Source organism: Ursus americanus, chromosome 12 (assembly GCF_024610735.1).
Source record: "Ursus americanus isolate L20-20 chromosome 12, mUrsAme1.1.p, whole genome shotgun sequence".
NCBI lineage: Eukaryota > Metazoa > Chordata > Mammalia > Carnivora > Ursidae > Ursus > Ursus americanus.
Window position 1 is genome coordinate 22591784 of NC_142138.1, and position 21705 is coordinate 22613488.

A 21705-nucleotide genomic window follows, 5' to 3' on the forward strand; every position below is an offset into this window, starting at 1 on the left:
GTATTAAAAGAGATTAAGAGGTCTGGAAAAGAGAAATAGAAAAGCAGAACAAGAGGGTTTGGCAGTATCAGAAGGGGAAGAGCGGGTTGCAACTTTAAATAAGGTTGTCAGGACAGACTTCCCTGATAAGGTTAACATTTGAGCTAAAATTCATGGTCACAAAGGAGTTAGCCATGCAAATGGAGAAGACTAGGCAGTAACCTAGGCAAGAGATGTTGGTGGCTTAGATGATGACAGGAGCAATGCAGAAGGTGACAAGTGACTCTTTTCTGGATCTATTTTGAATATAGAGCCAACAGAATTTGCTAATGCACTGGATACTGGGTAGAAGACTGAAGAGTCAAGGATGATTCCAGGGTTTTTGAATCAAGAGGCCGGAAGGATAGAGTCTGCAGCAACTGATATATATAGGCTGTGGGTGGAGCACACGGGAGGAAACAGAAGTTCAGTTCTGGACATGTGAGTTAGAGAGGTCAAGTGGGCTGTTAGATATACAAGCTGGAGTTCAAGCAGAGGTCTGGCCCAAATACAAATTTGAGAATTTTTAAGCATACATACAGTATTTAAAATCATGAAATTAATTCTGGAACTAAAAAAGGATCTTTCACACAAGTCACCCTCATCACTGACCAAGTCTGGACTAAAGCAATCCAGTGACATGTCCAAGGTCAGACACATATAAAGCAATTCTAACAGAGCTGCTCTTCTTTAGCCCTGAATTTTCTTGAGAACACTGTACTGCCATCTAGCATAATAAATAAAAGACTGTTCTTTCAAGGCTAGTAAGTAAAAAGGGTTTAACTTCCAGAAAAGATTCCCTAAATACTGTGTATAAATATGGAACCATCTTACCCCCATTTCTTAAAAAGCATTATGTGATGACATTAAATACATAATACACTGTAAGTGCTCAATAACTGTTTAATAAATGAGCAAATTTGCAATCAGATAGCCCCTTACTGTGACACTATTTAAGTATCCAAATCCCACTTATCAAAGTGGTTACACTTAAATATTTTTACTTACCTGATATTTAAGCCAATGAAGTTTGTCCATGTGAAAATATAATCTCCACCAAAGACCATTCCAATATAAGTTATTAATATATTCTACAAAGAAAAACGGCAATATGCTGTAACACAGGTTTAACTGAGCTTTTTCAACATTCATATAAACTCATTCACAGAACGGCCCATATACCTATCCTTAAAATACAAAATCAAATAAACTGACAATAACAAAAACCCACCAATCCTAAAATGAGTGTAGTATGAAATAAGAAATAAGAAATGACATTAACCTCTTCCCAATCTATCCCTGCAAAAGCTAAATGCTTTCACTGAGAATTATCACCAGATTACCAGCTTCCCGTGTCCCACGGTATGGGCTGACATTGTAAACCTAAACAGAGAAACACTGCTGTCACCAGGGGTAGAAAACACTAGTGCGTGTTCAACAATCTTAGAAAAGAATGCTTTTTCCTCCCACTGAAGTAACTGTTGATTGTGAGGGGAAAGTGAAGACGGAAAACCTCACATGTAAGCATCTTTCCCTCTTTCTTAGAAAGGAAAAAGGGGATGGCAGGGAGTTTACCAGCACGAACATTGTTTCTAGAGGCATCTGTTTTGGTATCTTAAAAAATACATGAAAAGTCATCTCAGAGTCCCATACTTAAAATGACCTCTCCTGACTCCCTTCAACTTCCAGATGTAAGCATCTGTTTATTGATCCCTTTTAATTATCTTCAGGCCACAAAGGTGAAACAAACTTTCCCGAAGTTCAAGCTACTATTCAATTCTTCCCTAACCTCCTCTCTTTCACATTCAGAAGGCACCGCCTCCCTCTCCACTATGGCAGCTGTCGGAAATGGTAAATGTCACAAACATTTTTAGAACCTGGACTCGCCTAGATCGGGCCTATGAAGCAGAAGTAAAGTGCCACAGTGCTTTTGAAAGGCCAGAAAGAAACTTCAAAATTATTTTTATAATGGGAGTGCCCTTTGAGAGAGCATTTAAAATTATGTCAGTCTCTTCTAGGTCTAAGAATGGAGACAGCAACGACCTCGGAACAGATTCTCTTATTATTTGAGGGGAAAAAGCAAAATTAAATACCATGCAACAATAAACAAGGTCAGTAGGCGACTTAGGAAAATGTGGAACAGGATAGGCTTAGAACACAGAGATCCAGAGAGATGGCAGGTTAATTTGCATAAAGCGCCCAGGAACTACAGAAAGGGACTGAGAACCCAAACCTTGCTGCTCAAAATCAATCAGGAAAAGACAGCAATGCCCGCAAGCAGAACTTATTAGCAAGCACAGAAGAGACTATGCTAGGCACCTCAAAACTCAGACTGCAATTCTCAAATGTTAGTATACCTCGTTAAAAATGATGATTTTGAGGCTCTATTTTAGAGATTTTGATTTCGTGTATGAGAGGTAGGCCTAGGAATTTCCATTTTTAATTAAGCATCCTCAGTAATTTTCCCTCTATGCTTCAGAGAAGCAAGACCTAGTGACAGCCGCTGGGGGACCAATGGCTGAGCTAGCAGGGTTGTATCTGGGAGGAAAGAAGCTCCACTGTGGACCATGAGACTCCGAGCCAGCAAGGGCATTGGCGTCCTCCCATCTGTCTGAAGATGTTAGACATCCTTCAACAGCAATACCACCAGACAGCAGCAACAGCAGCTGTAAACTAATCAGACCATCCAGTTTTTTTTCCTCTCTCTAGAGTGTGGAAGTAAAACAGATCCCTTTGGCCACAGTAAAGCCATTGGGCTCTGCGGGGAGGAGGAAATAACAAAAGAAAAGTACTGGACTTTCTGTTAATAAGACCATGATTCTATTAGTACCCCGTGCTGATAAACATAAAGAACGTACCCTATGAAATCTCAAGCAAATAGGTTATTAAAATTAAACACAGACTTTCGGGCAGTATCCTTTTTGGCAAAAACATGGTAACAACTGACCTGTCTCTCATGTTCTTGCTGTTCTTATTCTGAACATGCACGCCATTCACTTTGCTCTTGAAGCATTTACTTTACAAAACCAAAACAGAGCTGAGAGCTGATTTGAGGGGCTAAAACTATCTTAGCAAGCCCAGGCCTGAACGCAGAAGAACTGCCTCTAGCTTTCATGGGAATTCACACAACTAGTCCTGGCTTAATTTAGTATTCTACTTACACCAAACACTCCAATTCCATGATTTGAAGTCACAGACCTGAAATTTTAACCCAAATCTAGTTTCTAAAGTGAGGGCAGGTGGACACCACTCCATGGGGGTACAAAGGGAAACATAGCAGGGCAGTAAAAACTTTATTCTTCAATCCCTTCCCTCACTACTGCCAAGTGGGAAATCAGAAGAAGTCCCAAGGGCAAGCATTCTATTTCCCAAATGATCATGGACCTACCTCTCTCTCTGTCTTACCTTTTTTAGAAAGCAAGCCTACCCTGCTAATTCATTTGGAGATCAGCCACGCCATGGCCTCCTGGATCCTAAAGCACTCGAAGCACAAAGGCAGATGAAAGAGGCTTCAAACCACTAACTTCAGCTCAATACTCAAGTCAACTTGGCCCCCCTGGCTGAAGACAAATGAGCCTCCCTCAAATAAAATGGATCAGGAGGAAATGACATCACTGGAAATGTCAGAGACAGCTTTTAAAAGTGGGCCATTTAAAGTTTGGCTCATGCACTGGAAAACTCCCTTGATTAACTTCTGGCAGGCATCCTTTCCCTACAACAGCCAGAATTCAGTAAGGCAGAGAACAGAACAGTTTTCATTGGGGGTTAAAGGGACAGGCCTACCATTTCCAAGCTAGTTACCTACCCTGTCTGAAACAAGTCTAATTCGTCTTCCTCTACTCTAAGGTAACCCATTCTCCTTTTCCCATATTCCCCAAAGCCTAGTTGCCTGAAAGTGGAGATGGCACCCTCCCTGAGTTTTCTTAAAGATCATCTTAGAAACCAGCATCACGATCTTTCAAACCAAGACAATCTATGAGGAAAGAAGGATGGTGGGGTTTTAGGCCACAGCAAGATTTAGAGTAACAATTTTTAAATAAAGCAGGTCCCCAAAAGATAACAGTATTTTTTCAACTCACTTTAATACAGCCAACTATCGTGGTTGTAAGAGCAGAGTTATACTGCGTGCAGAGTACTGTGGCGTACATCAAGATAAACCTGGAACGAAGAGGTACAAGAGCCAGTTGCTTACTATAGCAATCTCTAGCCAAGAGAAACAGTGTTGGCCATGCTAGCACATTGTAGCCACCGACTGTGAGCTTTCCCCACCTCACCCCTGCTTGTACTGCAGCTTTAGATTTTTTTTAAATTTCATTAAAGGGAAAAACATGTCCATTTATTGACCAGGTGTTTTCCCCAGCTACCCTCACTAAAACCTTGGAACCACCATTTCTAATCATGAGTACTCTTTTTAGATCATACTTCCACTAAATTCACCAAACCCAGATAGAAAGCTGAGCTTATAGACCATGAATCAGGTGTGCACTTCCCATGAGGTCAATGTGACCTCTGGACAGGAGGCAAAAGAGATTCTTAAAGATGGAAGAAACCCAAATTAGCACCACTTTAAGAGGGGACATAGGTTCACTTAACAACTAAGTGGCAGCAGTTGGAACGGATAGATTTACAACGAGGCTTCTGAGCCTGACTCAGTACCAAGGCACCATTATTAATGTTCTTTTGAAGCACTCCCTCCCTGGGCACCTAGCCTGCGCCAGATCTTATCATAAATACCAACCAAACTTACTGGCTGAGGAAAAAAATTCCTTAGGGAAATCCAAAGGTGAAAAGAAGAGGCACATTAGTAGATACCCTCTTGCCTTCCACATATACTCTTCTAAGAGGAAGACAACCTCGTAGAGAGACTCAGCCCCAAATTCAAAGGCTGCCACTGCTGCCTGCGCAAACTCAGACACCTTACTTGAGTTCTGGGACTACTTCCTCATAGGTAAGAGGATGAAAATATGCGTCAAATGGTCAATATAGAAATAAAATAATGCATTCTGAAATATAATGATGCTTATCACACGCTAGGTTATTGGGTAAATAGTTTCTTGTCTCCATCCTTGGAAACATGACTCTGGAATTAGTTTAGTAGCCCTAAGGGCACATTCCCAAGGGCTGTGAAACCACCTGAACCTGGAAGTTTAATTATCCTATGCTGATACACTCAAGAGACAGAACAGGATACTAGAATAAACTTCTCAAGGAAAACTATCTGCTAACAAGGCAACAAAGGCTTACCCCATCACACAAGAGAGGGTGAACTGCAGAAGAAAGAGGGTGTCGGCCCAGCCTTCAAAATCCATTGCCTGTAATACACAAGAAAGTATGATTTTAGAGCAAGCCCTCAAAATCAGCTGTTCTGTTCTTCCATCAAAATCCTGAGTACTCACTCCCACCACACATACACATATATAAATTTCCCTGCATCACTCACGGGATAGCGAGTGATGTTTAAGAATTTGATATATACGGAGCTGAACCCAAAAAAGCAGGTTCATAAGGTTTTCTCCTTCCTAAAATGTAATGTGAGGAAGATTTTGTACTTCTCCCTATTGGTACAAAGAAACCGATATTTGCTTGAAGGTAGAAGCCGTACCCGGCTAATCTCAGCTGTTCTCCCAGATGGCTAGTATAGAAAGCTTTCTCAAATATTAAAACATACTCCTTCCCTAGAGCATGTGAAAGCTCAAGCGCACCCTTAGTTACACAAATTCAGCTGAGGTCTACCCAGGGAGAACTACTATTTTAAAACAGTTGATGGTAAAAGGAAGGTTTTGTAGCCATTTTGTTTTTAAGCCAAAAGCAAAGGAAAAGAAGTGAAAGAGTGCGTTGATCACCTCATCTCTCATCCAAGAGGGAGGGTTTCTCTCTCAAGTACATAATTTCTCTTGCAATATCAGTTTGTTAAGCAAATATGAGAAACACTCCACCTTTTATCTTTCTGCCAACCTATCCAGCGTCAACTCTTGCCACTTCGACATAAACCTCACAGCCGCCGGGCCCCAGCAATATGAGGCTCTTTGCCGTTTATAAAAGACTACATGCAGTTTCACACCCACATGCCTTTGCTTGGAACGCCCTTCTCCTCAACACTCTTCTGACTCCTGTTCACTGATCAGACTAAAGCTCAAGCAGCACCTTGTGGGGCCTTCCCTGGTAAGAACCCCTCCTCCGTGCCTCCGCAGTACTTCTGTCTAGGACTCTCATCTCCCTGAACCGCAAGTCTTTCCACACTGTCCACCGCCAGGGAGCTCCCTGCAGGGAAGACGCCCATCCATCTAGCTGAGCAAATTCCTAACACAGCACTTGGCAAACAGCAGACGTTCAATTTGTTTATGGTTCTTTGTTGAGGCATAATATGTAAAAAATAAAGTTAATCACTTTTCAGTGTATAATTCAATGAGTCTTGACAGTATTATCTAGTCATGTAACCATTACGTTTTCCTTCCTAATAATCTATATGAATTTATGTCTCTTATCTTTACCTTATTGCACAATGATATCCTCTAGTATAACGTCAAACAGAACATAATGTGAGAGCAGCCATTCTCCCTGTATTCTCAATCTCTGTGAAAAGGTATTCAGTCTTTCACCATTAAGTATGTTAGCAAGATTTTGTTGTTGTTGTTAGAGGTCCTTTTTTAGGTTGAGAGATTTTCCTTCTATTCCTGGTTTGCTGAGAATTTTAAACTCATGAATGGGTGTCAAGTTTTATTAAATACATTTTCTCCATCTTTTGACCTGGTTCTTCTATTTCTTATTAATTTCTTACTAACTCTTACTAATATGGGGGATTACACTGATTTTCAAATGTTGGACTAACCTTAATTCCTAAGATAAACATAACTTGGTCATATAGTACCCTTTTTATATATTGCTGGATTTTTTTTTTAAAGATTTTATTTATTTATTTGACAGAGATAGAGACAGCCAGCGAGAGAGGGAACACAAGCAGGGGGAGTGGGAGAGGAAGAAGCAGGCTCATAGTGGAGGAGCCTGACGTGGGGCTCGATCCCGTAACACCGGGATCACGCCCTGAGCCGAAGGCAGACGCTTAACCACTGTGCCACCCAGGAGCCCCTGGATTTTTTTTTTTACTATAATTTCCACCTCCTGCCCTTGAAATTTTTTGTCAACTATTGGTACAGGATATGCTGGCTTCATAAAAGTCAACTGGGAAGTATTCTCTCCTTTTCTATATTCTCAGAGAATTTACATAGAATTGGCATTATTTCTTCCTTATACATTTTATGGAATTATCCAGTGAAGTGATCAAGGCCTGGAGTTTTCCTTTTGAGATTTTTAAGTAAAATTAAATTTCTTTAATAGAGACAGAGCTAAACAGTCCCATTAATTAGGGCTAATTATTTTAATTAAGTAGAGCTATTTAATTACTTAGTTGAATATGGCTATCATGCTATCTACTTCTTCTTGAGTGAGCTTTGGTAGTTTGTCTTTTTCAAGAATTTGTCCATTTCATGAACACAGTTTTTCAGTTTACGGAATAATGTTCATAATATTCCATTGTCCTTTTAATATATGCAAGCTCTGTAATGATAACCACTCTTTCATTCCTTATACTGATAATTCATGCATTCTCACTTTTTGTCTCTATCAATTGGCGATGGTTGAGCAATTTTCTTGATCTTTATTGACCTCCAGGTTTTAGGTTCACTGATTTTTCTCTATTGCTTTTCTGTTTTCTATTTCACTGATTTCTGCTCTTACCTTCCTCATGTTTCCTTTGGGTTTAACTTGCTCTTATTTTTTCTCATTTCTTAAGGGAAAGGCTTTAGGTCACTGATTTTAGATCTTTCTTCTTTTCTAATATATGCATTTAATTCAACTATGGATTTTCCTCTAAGCACTCCTTTAGCAGCATCCCATAAATTTTGCTATGTTGTTTTTTCATTCAGTTCTAAATGATTTCTAATTTTCTTCATGATTTTTTCTTTGATCCGGGTGTTACAGGTTGTGTTTATTTACATATATTTGAAGATTTTTCCATGTATCTTTACGTTATTAATTTCTAGTTTAATTCTGTTCTGGCCAGGGAACATACTTTCTATAGTTTCAATTATTTTAAACTATTAACACTTGTTTTATGGCCCAGAATATATTTACCTTGGTAAATGTCCCATGTGCACTTGCAGAGAGTGTTTATATTGTTGTTGTTGAGTGGAGTGTTCTACAAATGTCAGTTAAGTCAAATTAGTTGATGGTATTGTTCATGTGTTCTATAGCCTTAATGGCTTTCAGTTTAGTTGTTTTATCAATTACTGAAAGAGGACTGTTAAAATATCCCAACTGTAATTGCCAATAATGTGCTTATCCTTTCTATCAGTTTTTGCTTCAGATATTTTGAGGCTTTCTCATTAAGTACATATACATTCAGGACTATTATGCCTACTTGATGTAACTCTTTCAGCATTATGAAATGTCCCTCTTTATGGTATAGTTTAATATAACTTACGGTTTGTTAAGCTTCTTGTATGTGTGGATTTAGTTTTCACCAAATTTGGAAAAAAATCTGCCATTAATTCTTCAAAAATTTTTCCTACCCCTGCCCCCTTCTTCAGGACAATAGTTACATATGTTAGATCTCTTGATACTACCTCACATGTTACTAGTAATCTGTTCATTTGTTTTCCAGTCTTTTTTTCTCCATGTGCTTCATCTTGGATAGTTTCTACTGCTATTTCTTTAATTCACTGATCTTTTCTTCTGCAGTGTCTAATCTGCTGTTTAATACCTTCTGCTTTATTTTTCAATTCAGATTATTATATTTTTCATCCCTAAAAGTTTAATTTGGGTCATTTTTTGGGTCTTTTTTATATCCTTCTTTTCTCTTCTCATCCTTTCTCTCTCCACAATCCTTTACTACCTATTGTCCAATGTCTGAAAACCATTTTTCATATATATTTGGTATTCCAGTAGGTTAAGGCAGGAAGGTAAATCCTGTCGCTGTTATTCCAGCATGGCTAGAAGCAAAAGACCAAATTCAATTACTGACTTGAATATAAACCTATCTCAAATGATGCTTCCACTGGGAAGCTTTGCACAAAAACCCACATTCACATTAGGTTCTTTCCCATCAAACTGTCCAGAACACTTAGTGATACTTTTATCACTGACACTGCATGTATGTAACTAAGTATGAGTATTTATGTGACTCTCTGTATCTGTATCTGTACCTGTGTGCACATGATCATCTATTCAGACACTGTGAATGCCTCAGGGTTTATATCTGTAACCACAGTGCTTAACAAAGTGATAGCAAATAGACGGTGTTCCATAACTCTGTTAGAGAATGAAGAATAAATGAAAGAAGTCATACAGAGCATTATGCTATGCTCTTTCATACCTGTAAACATGGTATGATGAAAAACCATTAAAGCACAATAAAGCACAGGCCTAGAACTCAGGAGACCAGCCTCTTATCAGCAAGACTATAAATTCTTTGAGAGCAGGAACGATGTCAAATGTCAGTTCTGCTGAGCTCCAAGTGTTTGGAAGTGTTAGGCACAAATAGCTAAGGTGAATGAAACATCCATGCTCCCTTGCTTAGCATTATTTGCTACAGGCAGATGACATAAACTTTACTTTTTAATACACCCACATACCTACCTTTACATGCTACTAAATAAATTTCAAGTTTCAGATTAAAGCTATATAATTTTAAATTTTCTTAAAATGGTAAAAGTCATTTTACTGGCATACAACTCATTAGTTTTTGCCCTGAATTTATTTTTTCTTTCTTTGAAGAGAAAAGGCATAAACCAGCAAACCAGCAGGTGGGCACTAGAAGTAGTATCTTTAAGAGGGTTACTGGCACCCTGCAGGAAAAGCCATGGTCCCTAAAAAAGCAGCATGCCAGGATTCAGTATCTTGTACCAGCTCACCACTGCTTCATTATGCCAGCCTTAGCTTCTGTGAGGGAGGTTAAACTGGGTGCCTGTTAAGGCTTCTTCCAACTCTAACATGAGTGTTAGATCAGCTTCAAAAGGAGAAACCTTACTTTACTCAAGCTGAAACACATAAAAGAAATCTCAGGCCTAAGAACCTTCCTCAACTCTAAATTATCCTCCTTTCCTAGACAAGCTACTCTTGTACCCTAAAGTCACCAAGAGGATAAAGCTGGTGTGATGCACCGTAAAGATTTGCTGAACCTTAGTTTCTGCATTACATAGTAAGAGGAATAATAAGGCCTATCTTGTAGAGTTGTTATCAGAATTAAAGACAATATGGATATAATGCTTGACATGAAGGAGGTCCGTCCAGTTCAATAAGTGATGTCAGTTATTATATGTAAACATCACTTCTAATTCTTTCTTTTATCAGTGACCTGCGAGTGGAAAGAAATCAGTTATGTGGCAAAGGCTTCAAATACACCTCTCTACACCTGAGCTCCTTTCCTGCCTTAGCTCTAAATATCTCCTCTGCTGTCACTGTACATTTTGACATCTAAGTCCCCAGTCATGTGCCCTGGGGGCACTATGCTGGAAACAGTTTAGTCAGGTTTGCTAATACATGAACAAACTATGACTACCTTTGTGTTTGTGGAATGCTTTATAATTTGCAAAATGCTTCTGTATACATGTCATTTGATCCCCATGCACCCCTGTGAGGTACACAGGCCACGCCTTCTTCTCCCCAGAAGACAAGTGACTTACTTTAGATAACACAGTTAATACATGGTAGCCCTGAGTCTATATACTCCAAGCCAAAGGTTCTCTACACTGAGCATTAAATTTTAGTTAGGAAAATGCCCCAAATATATACTGCACATTCCCCTTTGGGAACATAATAACTGTATCTGTAGAATACTAAAATAAATCCCATGAACATGATTCCATGTACATAAAATTCAAAAATAGAAAAACAGTTCTCATGGGATTATTTTCCTTCCCTAAATACTAGGCCTGTTTCTGGAGAAAGCCAGTATGGCACAAGCAGCCTATTGCATTCCTCTGCTTTGCCACAGGAATGGACCTCTGGCTGCAACAGAAAAAGCAGCAGCCATTTCACCATTTCAAAGTATAGCTGTAGGATAAATTTGACCCAAACAGTACAGCAGTACAGTGGAGTCTACTCTCCCTATCATAAAGATGGCATAAAAAAAAAAAAAACAAAGTTACTGCTTATTAACAGCCTATTATGTAGTCAGCTCAGAAATGTTAAGTAACTTTCCCAAAATTATCCAGCTTCTATGTGCCTGCTCAGCTCCATAACCAATCATCTTTCTATTAGTTAAGTACAAGAGAAAACCAAAGGCAACGTAGTATGTTCTGAATTTTTTCTCATAGATAGCTTCAAATAGCTATTGTTGTTGGATCATGGAGTCAAAAAGTGGGCATTTGAATTCTAAATCTGCCATTAACTTTCTTTGAGTCTATCATCAAGTCACTTAACCTCTCTAAGCCTCTACCTACATTACAAATATAGACAACAGTCTGGTCCGACTGTCTCCTGTGAAAAATCAACGGGGAGAACAAAATGTAGGCACTTTATACAAAATTCACATACAGAAGAGATTATTATTCACTTAAACTTCCATCACTGTTATCTCTCAGTGACAGATTTACATGCAAATTTTTCTTTTCCCTAAGACAGGGAATACAGAAGGCACAGTGAACATACATTTTATTAATCAGGAGGCGAAAAAAAAAAACATTTAAAGCAAAACTTCTGCCTCTAGAGAAAGCTAATAAAAGAGCCATTGTGAAGAAAAGGACCTGCTTGGTCATTCTGTGCGACACAGAACTAGATGGGCTCCCTGCCACAAGGCCTGCAATCTTCAATCTTGGCTGAGTGGTAGCTGTGATTACAGACTGCACATACAAAGATGTTTAGGCTTCCCTTCTGTTTTGAACAAAGTCTCTGGCCTACAGGTGCTGGTGGTATAATGTAATACCACAGGCCAATACACACCACAGGCATGAAAAGAATGTGGCGTAATCAATGGGCAAATGGGTTATATGGACCTACCACTTCCTAAAACTAGGCATTTGGTTTGAATGAGACTTTCAGTTAATAAAAATATTTGAAAAAAAAAGTGAAATTAAAAAAAAATGTGTTCTCCAGTTGCTTAAGTTAAGGAAATTAAGAAAGGGAGTATCTGAGTAAGACCAGGGACTAACAGCACATAATCAATAACATAATCAATAAAATCTAGTCTAGGGATACAGATTTTATCTTGTATCAGCTCTAATCAACTGACTCTGGCCGTCTGAACCACTACCTTGGTGAACAGTCTGAGGCCATGTCTAGGCTGGGCAAGGAAGTATTGGGATTACGCGGCAATGTCTACAATGAGCGCAGGATAACATAAGCACCAATTCGTCACCCCTGATCTAGTAAGAATGGAGTAATTTCAGGGTACACTTGAGTCTTAGATGTAACATTCTCACTCCCAGGAAAATCTGCTAAGAGTCACCAAGTTAATTGAAATTTGAAATAAAACCCAAAGCATGAATATTTTTTACATGTCTTGATACCTTGTAAGTTTTGAAACCTGTTTACCAGAAAGTCTAAAACTAAATCACTTAAGTCTTTAGACTTCATGGTAGAGAAGAAAAAAGCAGATGAATGATAGCATTCTATTTGGAAAATTCTCTTCCCAAGAAACTACTGAGAAAAAAATTGAAACCTTATCCTAGAAAGTAAATTGCTAGGAAACTTACTAAGGCAGAAGATAATGTCAGTGGGGCAAATGGCCTCCGTGGTTCCCTGCCTACCTTGCGAAAGTCAGACAAGTTCACGGAGCCAGCGGTCCTGGGTTACCCACCCTACCTCTGCACTGCTATAACTTCTGTAACTACTGGCCATCACTTCCACTCTGGCTCCTCCTGCTCCGAGCTCCGACAAGGAATTGGAACCCAAATACTTCTGCTATCGCTTCTTACTAGGCTCTGCCACCTATGTAAAATCTATGTATTGTGGCAAAACCACACACTCCAGCTTATTGATAAGGTCATTTACTTTCACTGGTGAAAAGGCCTATCCTCAAAGGTAAGAATGGCTAAACACATTACTTTGTCAGTCAAACAACATATAGGGCAAAGAGAGAGTCATTCATCACTGAAGAATAACTGATACAGCCCACTTGTTTTACACATGAGGACACCAATGCTCAGAAAGCAGAAGGGACCTGTCTATGTGGAAAGAATAACTCAGGGTTTGAAAATCCGTCTGTATGGTCTACAGAGTGACCCAGAAAAGATTAATAACTCTGGACAGGCTAAACCAACAGCCTAAAATTTTTCATTATTTAGTCAGCAATGCTTAGTAAGAGACACCTCCACATAGCCCATCCATGCAGCAACTTTTCCTGTAAAACTCATCTGAGCCATGTAATTTAGCCAGCGATATAATGAAGACATTATACAATGTACCAGTGACTACAGTACTGGCCTTGTAAGATCTACAGCAAGGGGTCTGTTCCTCCATCCCTACGTGAGAACACCTAGCAGGGCATGCTGTCAGAAAGCCAGGCTCCAGTTCCTGTGACTGTGAATCACTGGCTTTGTGCTGCACACATTCCCTTTTGGAGGCAACAACTAACAAGTTTAAACACAGTCTGTCCTAACTGACACTCTGGAAAGTCATTAGTCAACTGATGTTTGATCTACCTTTATCTATATTAACTAGATGTCTCTTATTAACATTGAGCTGGCTTTTAAATACACCATTTTTTAAGAAAGAGGATGTTTTAAAATTAGAAGACATGTTTAAAAAAAAACTAAATGTCATCTATATTGGTTTGCTGGTTTCTGGTAAAGCCAGGACTTTGAAAATTTCTTAAAAAATTACACACACACACACACACACTTGCATACACACGTTTGGCTTCTCAGAAGTCCTTTGCCAAGGACTTGCATTATGTGCTCACTGGGATAAGTTGTTCAATTGGATCCTGCCTTTCAATTTTTATGGTAATTTAGTTTTTTACTTCCTTGGCCTTCAATTCTTGCTTAAAGACTGTGTCAGCCCCATCAACTGCTCTGTAGAATTCCTGCCTCCCTGGGGAGCTGAACTTTCAGAGCCCTCTTACTGGATTCCTGTCCTAACACAGGAAACTTTTCTCTCCTCTGCCTTCTAAAGTTAACAGTGAGATATTTGAGAAAAACAATTTGGATCTGATTTTGCTTCAATTTGCATCCTGGGTCAAGAGTCTGCAACTCTGAATAATGAGAATAAATTAATTTGTCCCACCACCCCCAGTTATTTTAAACTGGGATTCATCACAGGATAGTCATTATTTATAGAAAAACTTTATCCTTTTCTTACATAATTTAAAATACATTTACATGGCTCTACAATCAAAAAAAATATAAAAAGACAAATAGTGAGATGTCTCCCTCCCATTCCTGTTCTATACTTACTCTGTTCTCAAGCACACACTCACACACGGACTGGTGGTTACTTTAATCGTTTCATGTATATTCTTCCAGAGTTTCTTTACTAAATAAGCGAATAAAATGTATATGTATGTATAGTCTTATTTTTCCCTATTTTATTTAAAATGTAGCATACCATATGCAATTTTACACCATGCTTTAACAATTTATCTTGTTGATCTTTTCATATAATACATACAGAGCTTCCATGCAAAATGGCTCTAAGTCAAGAAATCCAGGAGTCCAAAAGATGAGAGCAAGTTCATAAGCACTGGTATTCAGGAGTCAGGGTGCAGCTGGCCTCACGCCAACCATCAGAACAGCAGCAACCTAGTCTCCACACTGGCATGCCTTCTGCTCAGAAATTCTGTCTCAGCCCAGGAAAGGGCCCTACCTAGAAAACTAACCAACTCAGCTGATACAACCTACTCAGTTTACACATGATGAGGCAGGGTGGGAGAGCAGAAGGGACTTGTCCGAAATCAGACAGTGGTCAAGGACAGAACTGGATGTTACTAATTGCTTCATCCAACTGGACGTTGCTTCTGCATTCTGCCCCAATTTTTCCATCGTACCTCTTATGTCACAAACTTTTAGGGACTCATCATATCTGCAGAGTAAATTTCGAATTCCTAAATCTAGCGTTGTCCCAACTTAGAAGGAAACAGGGTATGATGTGGGGGGAAAAGCAAGAGTACTAGTCATAGTCAAGAAATCAGGGTTCTAGTCCTGAGCCCCTTCTGGGCCCCGACTTCCCCAACGATGAAAGAAGAGGCTTGAACTGGATGCTCTCTAAGGTCTTTTCAAAGGTTTCCAAAGTCTTTGCCACCATCTAAGCATACTACAGAAGCTGGTCCCCATGGCTATGCCTGTGCTCATGATATTAGTTCCACCTGGAATGTACCTTTTGTTTCTCTTCCTCCACATCCTTCAAGGCCTACCTTGATCTTCCTGGTATTCACCTACTCAGAAAATGCTCCTTGTGAAGAAGCTAAGCATTCCCACCTCAGCACTTAGAACCCGTTCTTCCCGGGATGCCTGGGTGGCTCAGTTTGTTAAGCATCTGCCTTCGGCTCAGGTCATGATCCCACAGTCCTGGGATTGAGTCCCACATTGGGCTCCTTGCTCGGCAGGGAGCCTGTGTCTCCCTCTGCCTGTCACTCCCCCGGCTTGTGCTCTGTCTCTCTGTTTCTGACAAATGGATACATAAAATCTTAAAAAAAAAAAAAAGAAAGAAAAGAAAAGGAACCCACTTTTCCCTCCAACTAGAGGGCTCCTCCCAAAGAGCCACACAAACTGGTCTCAGTCCACTCAGTTCAATGCCTTCTCAAATGAAACTGATAAAGATGCTTTCTCTAACTACCTTATCCCAAGCACCCCTTCCCGATCACTCTCACCTTGTTCTATTTTCCCTTGTAGTTCTTATGATACTATTTTATGTTTAGTTGATCTCACCCATTGGACTTCAAGCTCTTTTAAGCAGGGGCATGTCTTTCTTTCTTTTTTAATTTAGAATAGCACCTGAGTAAAGCACTCAGTACACTCAGTAAATATTTGCTGAACAAAAGAAATACAAGTATTTGTAAAAGATTAAGTACAAACAAGGCCAAGCTGCAGAAACTGCACTTCTAATAACTACTCTGACAGTGTTTCTTGCATTCAGTAGCTTGTTCTGTAAGAAAGCCCTGCATGGAATTCCCAAACGTCAGAGAGGCAGCAAATGGCTCTGAGAGTTGTAGACAGGCAAACGGTAAGAGATCTCAATGGAGTCAGACAGACTGATTCTAGTTCTGCTCTGCCACTATGGAACCTTAATCATGTCCTTAACCACTATAAATCAAAGAACCACCTACCTCACAGGTTTGCAATGAGCATCAGGGAAAATGATTCATGAGGAAGCATCCTGTCAGGTATAAGGCATCATACCTTAAAAGTAAAGCCTTCCTAAAGGCCAGAAGTAGCCTCAAATTGTTAATATGGGAACAGCTTTATTTAATGATAAACTGCCCCACAGAAAGTGTTCTTAAAAAAAAAAAAAAATACACGCACATGCACGTCTACTTATACACATATGTATCTTAAAGGAAAAGTTCAAGTTTAAAAGATACATACTGAAAATGAACCCGATTTACTAGCAAACTCTTATACAAAATCCTGCCATATATCCCCTCTGTAATATGAAACCCTTTGCGCCAGGGCTTCAGACACACAGCCTACTGGTATGAAGCTGAATCTTGCAGTGGAGGAAGATTCTACAGTCTTGGACAGAATACCATGAGCCTCATGGATGTGTCAGGTCATCTGTGCTTCCACACATTGTTTCTGGGCTGGTTACTAAAAGCAAACCACTCAACTACTTAAGTTACAGCTCTACCAACTCCCAGCACAGGTTAGCATTACTTGTTGCATTTGGTGGATAAGAAAACCAAGCCCTAGCTCTTCTAAGAAGCCAATCTTGATATTCAACCCACACGAATTTCTTCCTAAATATTTATTGTACTGACTGACAAGCATGCACTCTGGTGCTAGATCTTACACCATCTCTGTAGCACGCCAATGTCTTCCTTGTGTGGCAAGGACTATCTCATATTTCTCATATATTCCCAAGAGCACTTAACATATATCTTTCTCAGCATAATGAAGATGCTGAGAAATACTCATCTGAATTGAACTTAAAATGAAATTGCAATGACCTGTCTCCTAAGCATACAAGGAATTTAGGAACAAAGTCAAACAGAATTCCCACTTCATAAGTTTCAAATGTAATTTATAACCTATCAAAACAACACTGATTATTCGTATCACTTATATTTTAATTTTGTTTGTAGGCAAAGCTCCATGAGGCATTTCATCCTCAACAAGGAGACAGAATTGACCCACTTCCATTTTCCATCCCACGATGCCCCCACAGAACCTGTAATAGTTTATCTGATGTTGACAGGTCTACTCTCCAAGACACCTGTATGGTCCTCAAAGGCAAGAAAACCATCTAATTCATCTTTTTTTCTTATCACCTAAGCCTAACACAGTGAGACATACAGTAACACTTAACTATTTGAGAACGTCAGAAGGAGAGCGTGTGAAGGAGAGAATGTTAAGAAAAAAAGGGTGGTATTATAAGACTGCCAGCCAGTGTGTCCACCTACACCTCAGTAAATGTTTTATTAAGAACAATATTAATTAAAAATAAGAGTGAAGATTAACAAACATTTATGTGAAACCAAAAACACTGACAGGGTTTGATTACAGAGCAATAAATTCAGCTTCTGCTAGCTTATCATCCCAACTTGAAAGTATTTAGGTGAACTCTATCATTCCTAAAAAAACATTTCTTCCAAAATAAATCTTTCTTGACCTTTGCCTGGCATTTCTGTTAGAAACAACAAAAAGATTACTCAAATTCTACTCCTCTGCATTAAAAAGAAAAAAAAGAATAAGAGGAAAATCTAAACCTCATCCTAATATAGGTGACAGAGCAACTTTTTTTACTCTGAGTAAACATTCTCAATTATATTGAAGCATTTCAAGTTCAATGTTACTGAACTTTCAAATATGCATGAATAATCCTATAACCTGGCAGATAACTTCTAATTAAATGATCATCAGTCTGGAATGAAGAAATATCTCCTTTGGTCAATTTTTTCAAGTAGCTACAAGCTACTAGTCAAAGTTTCAAATTAATGAGAATTGCATCTTTGCCAAGTCTATAAAATACCAAACCACATTAATTCTTCCAATTTTCTCATGTACAGATTGGCCTCAAGATTTGGAACCATCCATGCTGCCAAGAGGGGCCTGGCTACTTCACATTACATTCTTGCTCAAAGCTGAAGAGTAAGAGGTGCTTCCGCCAGAGTCTCCTAGAGGGAGGAAAAACACTGTGGAAAGACCATGGCTTCTGGAGTTAGGCTTGAGTTTAAACCCTGACTCTATCCACTGACAGCATGGCACTGGGCAAGGGACTAACTCTCTCTGAACCCTTATTTCCACATTGGTAAAACAGAGATAATTCAAACTTTCTAGAACTGTTCTGGGGACTACGTTGTATTACACATATAAAGTGAGGAGGACAATAAATGTCAGATTCCTCTTCCCACTTTTTTCACAATCACAAAATACTTATTCAACACTCTTTATTAATCAGCACAACAGCTCCATTTCCTACTTTAGAGTCACTTTTAGGTCTGCCGGCAGCCAGGTCACAGTTCAGTAAAATATTTATAACTGTTCAAGATGATCTATGCCAGTTTTTTAATTTTTTAATTTTAATTTTTTTAAAGATTTTATTTATTTATTTGTCAGAGAGAAAGAACACAAGGGGAGGTGCAGAGGAAGAGGGAGAAGCAGACTCCCCGCTGAGGAGGGAGCCTGATGCGGGACTTGATCCCAGGACCCTGGGATCATGACCTGAGCCAAAGGCAGACGCTTAACCAAATGAGCCACCCAGGCATCCCTCTGTGCCAGTTTTTCAAAAGAAAGAGTTCTTGATGAAGAAAACAAAGCATGCTTATAAGCTTTATAAGGTCTTTTCCTATCTTTGATTGAAGGACAATTTTATTTATTTATTTGACAGAGAGCGAGCGATAGAGGGAACACAAGCAGGGGGGGTGGGAGAGGGAGAAGCAGGCTTCCTGCTCACCACCACGGGGCTCCATCCCAGGACCCTGGGGGAGTATGACCTGAGCCGACACTTAACGACTAAGCCACCCAGGCGCTCCTGCCTGAAGAACAATTTTTTAATACTGTAACTACTTTCAAAACCTTTTCATTTTGGGTCCCAATGATATGTGGGAATTTTCACTGTCGTTAGAGAAGATAACCAACACATTTATTCTGAAGAAACTACTAGCCAGAGGACTCATTAGAAGAAATCTTGTTACAGAAACTTGGCAAAATTATAGGTTTGCATTCAGTTTGCAGAATTTTGTGAATTCTAACAAAATGGTATCAATTTTTCTCCTATGAATACGGTTTGTTTTAAAGAAAAATTCTTGTGTGGATTTATTTGCTACTCTATTCTGGGTTTATTTAGCTAATCATTTTAGAAAATGAGTAAACTATTATATTAGTTGCTATTTACACAGTTTAGTTACCACATGGTGCTAAATATTTCCTGAGGAAAAAACCCAGCTTGGAATTTAAGCCAATATGACAACTGTACAATAAAACAGAGAACTTCTAGAAAGCCAAGCATTTTGTTTAGGTTTGAAGAACTCTACTAATTCAGGATTTTTTGTTTCTCAAGGATAGTCTGCCACTATTCTTATTTTGTAGCTTAGTAGAAATGTAAAAATTCTCTTCCTCTAGCCTTCTGACACCTAAGAGAAGGACACTAGTTGGCATGAACTATTTTTATGTTAACAGCCAAAGCTATTTTGAGTCATTTTAGTACTATCCAATACTTATGCCAAGAAAAAAGGTTAGCATGACATTAGCAAGCTAAAAAAATAAGCTCTCAGTTTTTGGTCACTCAATGAGCACATTACTTTTTAACAACCCCACAGTCTATCTTGTGGACATTAAGTAGTAACAGAGCTCAAAAAATAAGCCATTAAATCATAATTAGAAAGTCTTACCTTTTGCGCATCTCCTGTAAAATATGCAATGGCCAGGGTGGGCAGAATCATGAACAGTGCATTGTAATAGAGCAGACCATATTTTCCCAGCTCCTAAAATAGTAAATAATTAGGTGTTTCATTTGGTTCTAGCAGACAGATATACACAACCCTATACAGAATACCACTCCCACTACATACACACACACACACCGCTCCCCCACAATACAGACAGAAAATCAACCAAGTCATAGATTTTGCAAACATTAAGAAATAACGTACGCTTTCAAAAGGGGGAAGGAAGCAAATATTCAAGATTTTAAATTTGTTTGAAATGTATTCATTGAGTGTTTAAAATCAGAAATAAAAATAACATCAACTGGCTATCTCAAAACAGCAAACAGGGAAGACATTATTTTGAATATACATACGCCTTTCTATATAAACACAATCCTGAAGCCCTTTCCTTTCCAGAACTGAATCAAAAGCCATCAACTCTGTCTTGAACTTTTCCGAACCATAACAAAGTGCCATTTGGCTCAAAATAGCTTTGGCTGTTAACATAAAAACAGTGCATGCCAACTAGCTATTTCAAAAAGATAAAAATTTTTAATAGTAGTAGCTTCCATTAAAATACAATCATCATACAAATTCATCAAGGAAAATACAATCATCATACAAATTCATCAAGGCAAATAAATGGAGAACAAGACATAAAGGTATATTTAAAGAAAATTTGTGGGAAACGATCTACACTGACCCTATTCCTGTATCTTCAAAGATTTTCAAAATAAACCTCTGAGAATAATGAAAGCTACTGGGATGGCCACTCATTCTATGGTTCTTTCTCGAGAAGGCAAAGCCCCCTGCTAAGACAATACAAACTTGATACTAATACTACTATTGAGTAGTCAGGTATTTGTATTTATGATATCAACTCAAAAAAATCACCTGAACTAGTTTCAGAAATATTGTACATATAATACAGCAGACTAAAAACTCAGCAGATAGGGTCATGTGACTTAGAAAACATGAGTAGGGAAATAAGATAAAATCGTGGTCAGTTACAAGATTTAATTATGAGATAAAAAATATACCACTGTTCAGGAAAAATTATGGTGGCATCTGTGAAATCTCATGTGGGTCCTTACACAGGATACATCATGATAAAAAGGACAGCTCCTTCAATAACAACCATATGATACATACAGCCAAGTTCTACACAGTTGCTTATTTTTTTTTTTTTTAAGATTTATTAAGAGAGAGTGAACATGTGCATCTGTGAGCAGGGGGAGGGGTGGAGTGAGAGGGAGAGAACCCTAAGCAGACTCCCCAGTGAGTGTGCAGCCCACATGGGGCTCAATCTGACAACCCGAGATCATGACCCGAGCTGAAATCAAGAGTTGGACACTCAACGGGATGAGCCACCCAGGTGCCCCTACACGGCTGCTTACAATAACGCGAACTTCTACCATAATGTAGTGAAAGCAACATGGCTCAAATTCTCTGCTTTCTGATGGTCTGACTTATCTAAAGATAAAATTTAGTGTGTATATATTCAAAGTATATAGTAGACCAACAAACAAAAAATATCTGTAAGCCTTTGTAGGCATGCTGCAAGTTAAGAGAAAAAGGCTGGGTATGGAAAGTTCATGTGTATGAGATCTAGGCCAAGGAACTCAGCGTTGCTCTTAAGAGAGAGCAATCCTAATGCTCCCTAAAGCTTC

General features: G+C 38.9%; 1 protein-coding gene across 1 annotated transcript in view; it reads right to left on the minus strand.

Annotated features, from left to right (window-relative positions):
- The window catches only part of SLC35D1 (solute carrier family 35 member D1), a 44068-nt gene that overhangs the window by 15332 nt on the left and 7031 nt on the right, over positions 1 to 21705 (minus strand). The window contains exons 8-11 of the mRNA XM_045802068.2: positions 20000 to 20092; positions 5263 to 5330; positions 4098 to 4176; positions 1027 to 1109 (exon numbers count right to left, since the gene is read on the minus strand). Of these exons, the coding sequence (XP_045658024.1) occupies positions 1027 to 1109; positions 4098 to 4176; positions 5263 to 5330; positions 20000 to 20092 (323 nt within the window). The remainder of the gene's footprint in view (positions 1 to 1026; positions 1110 to 4097; positions 4177 to 5262; positions 5331 to 19999; positions 20093 to 21705) is intronic.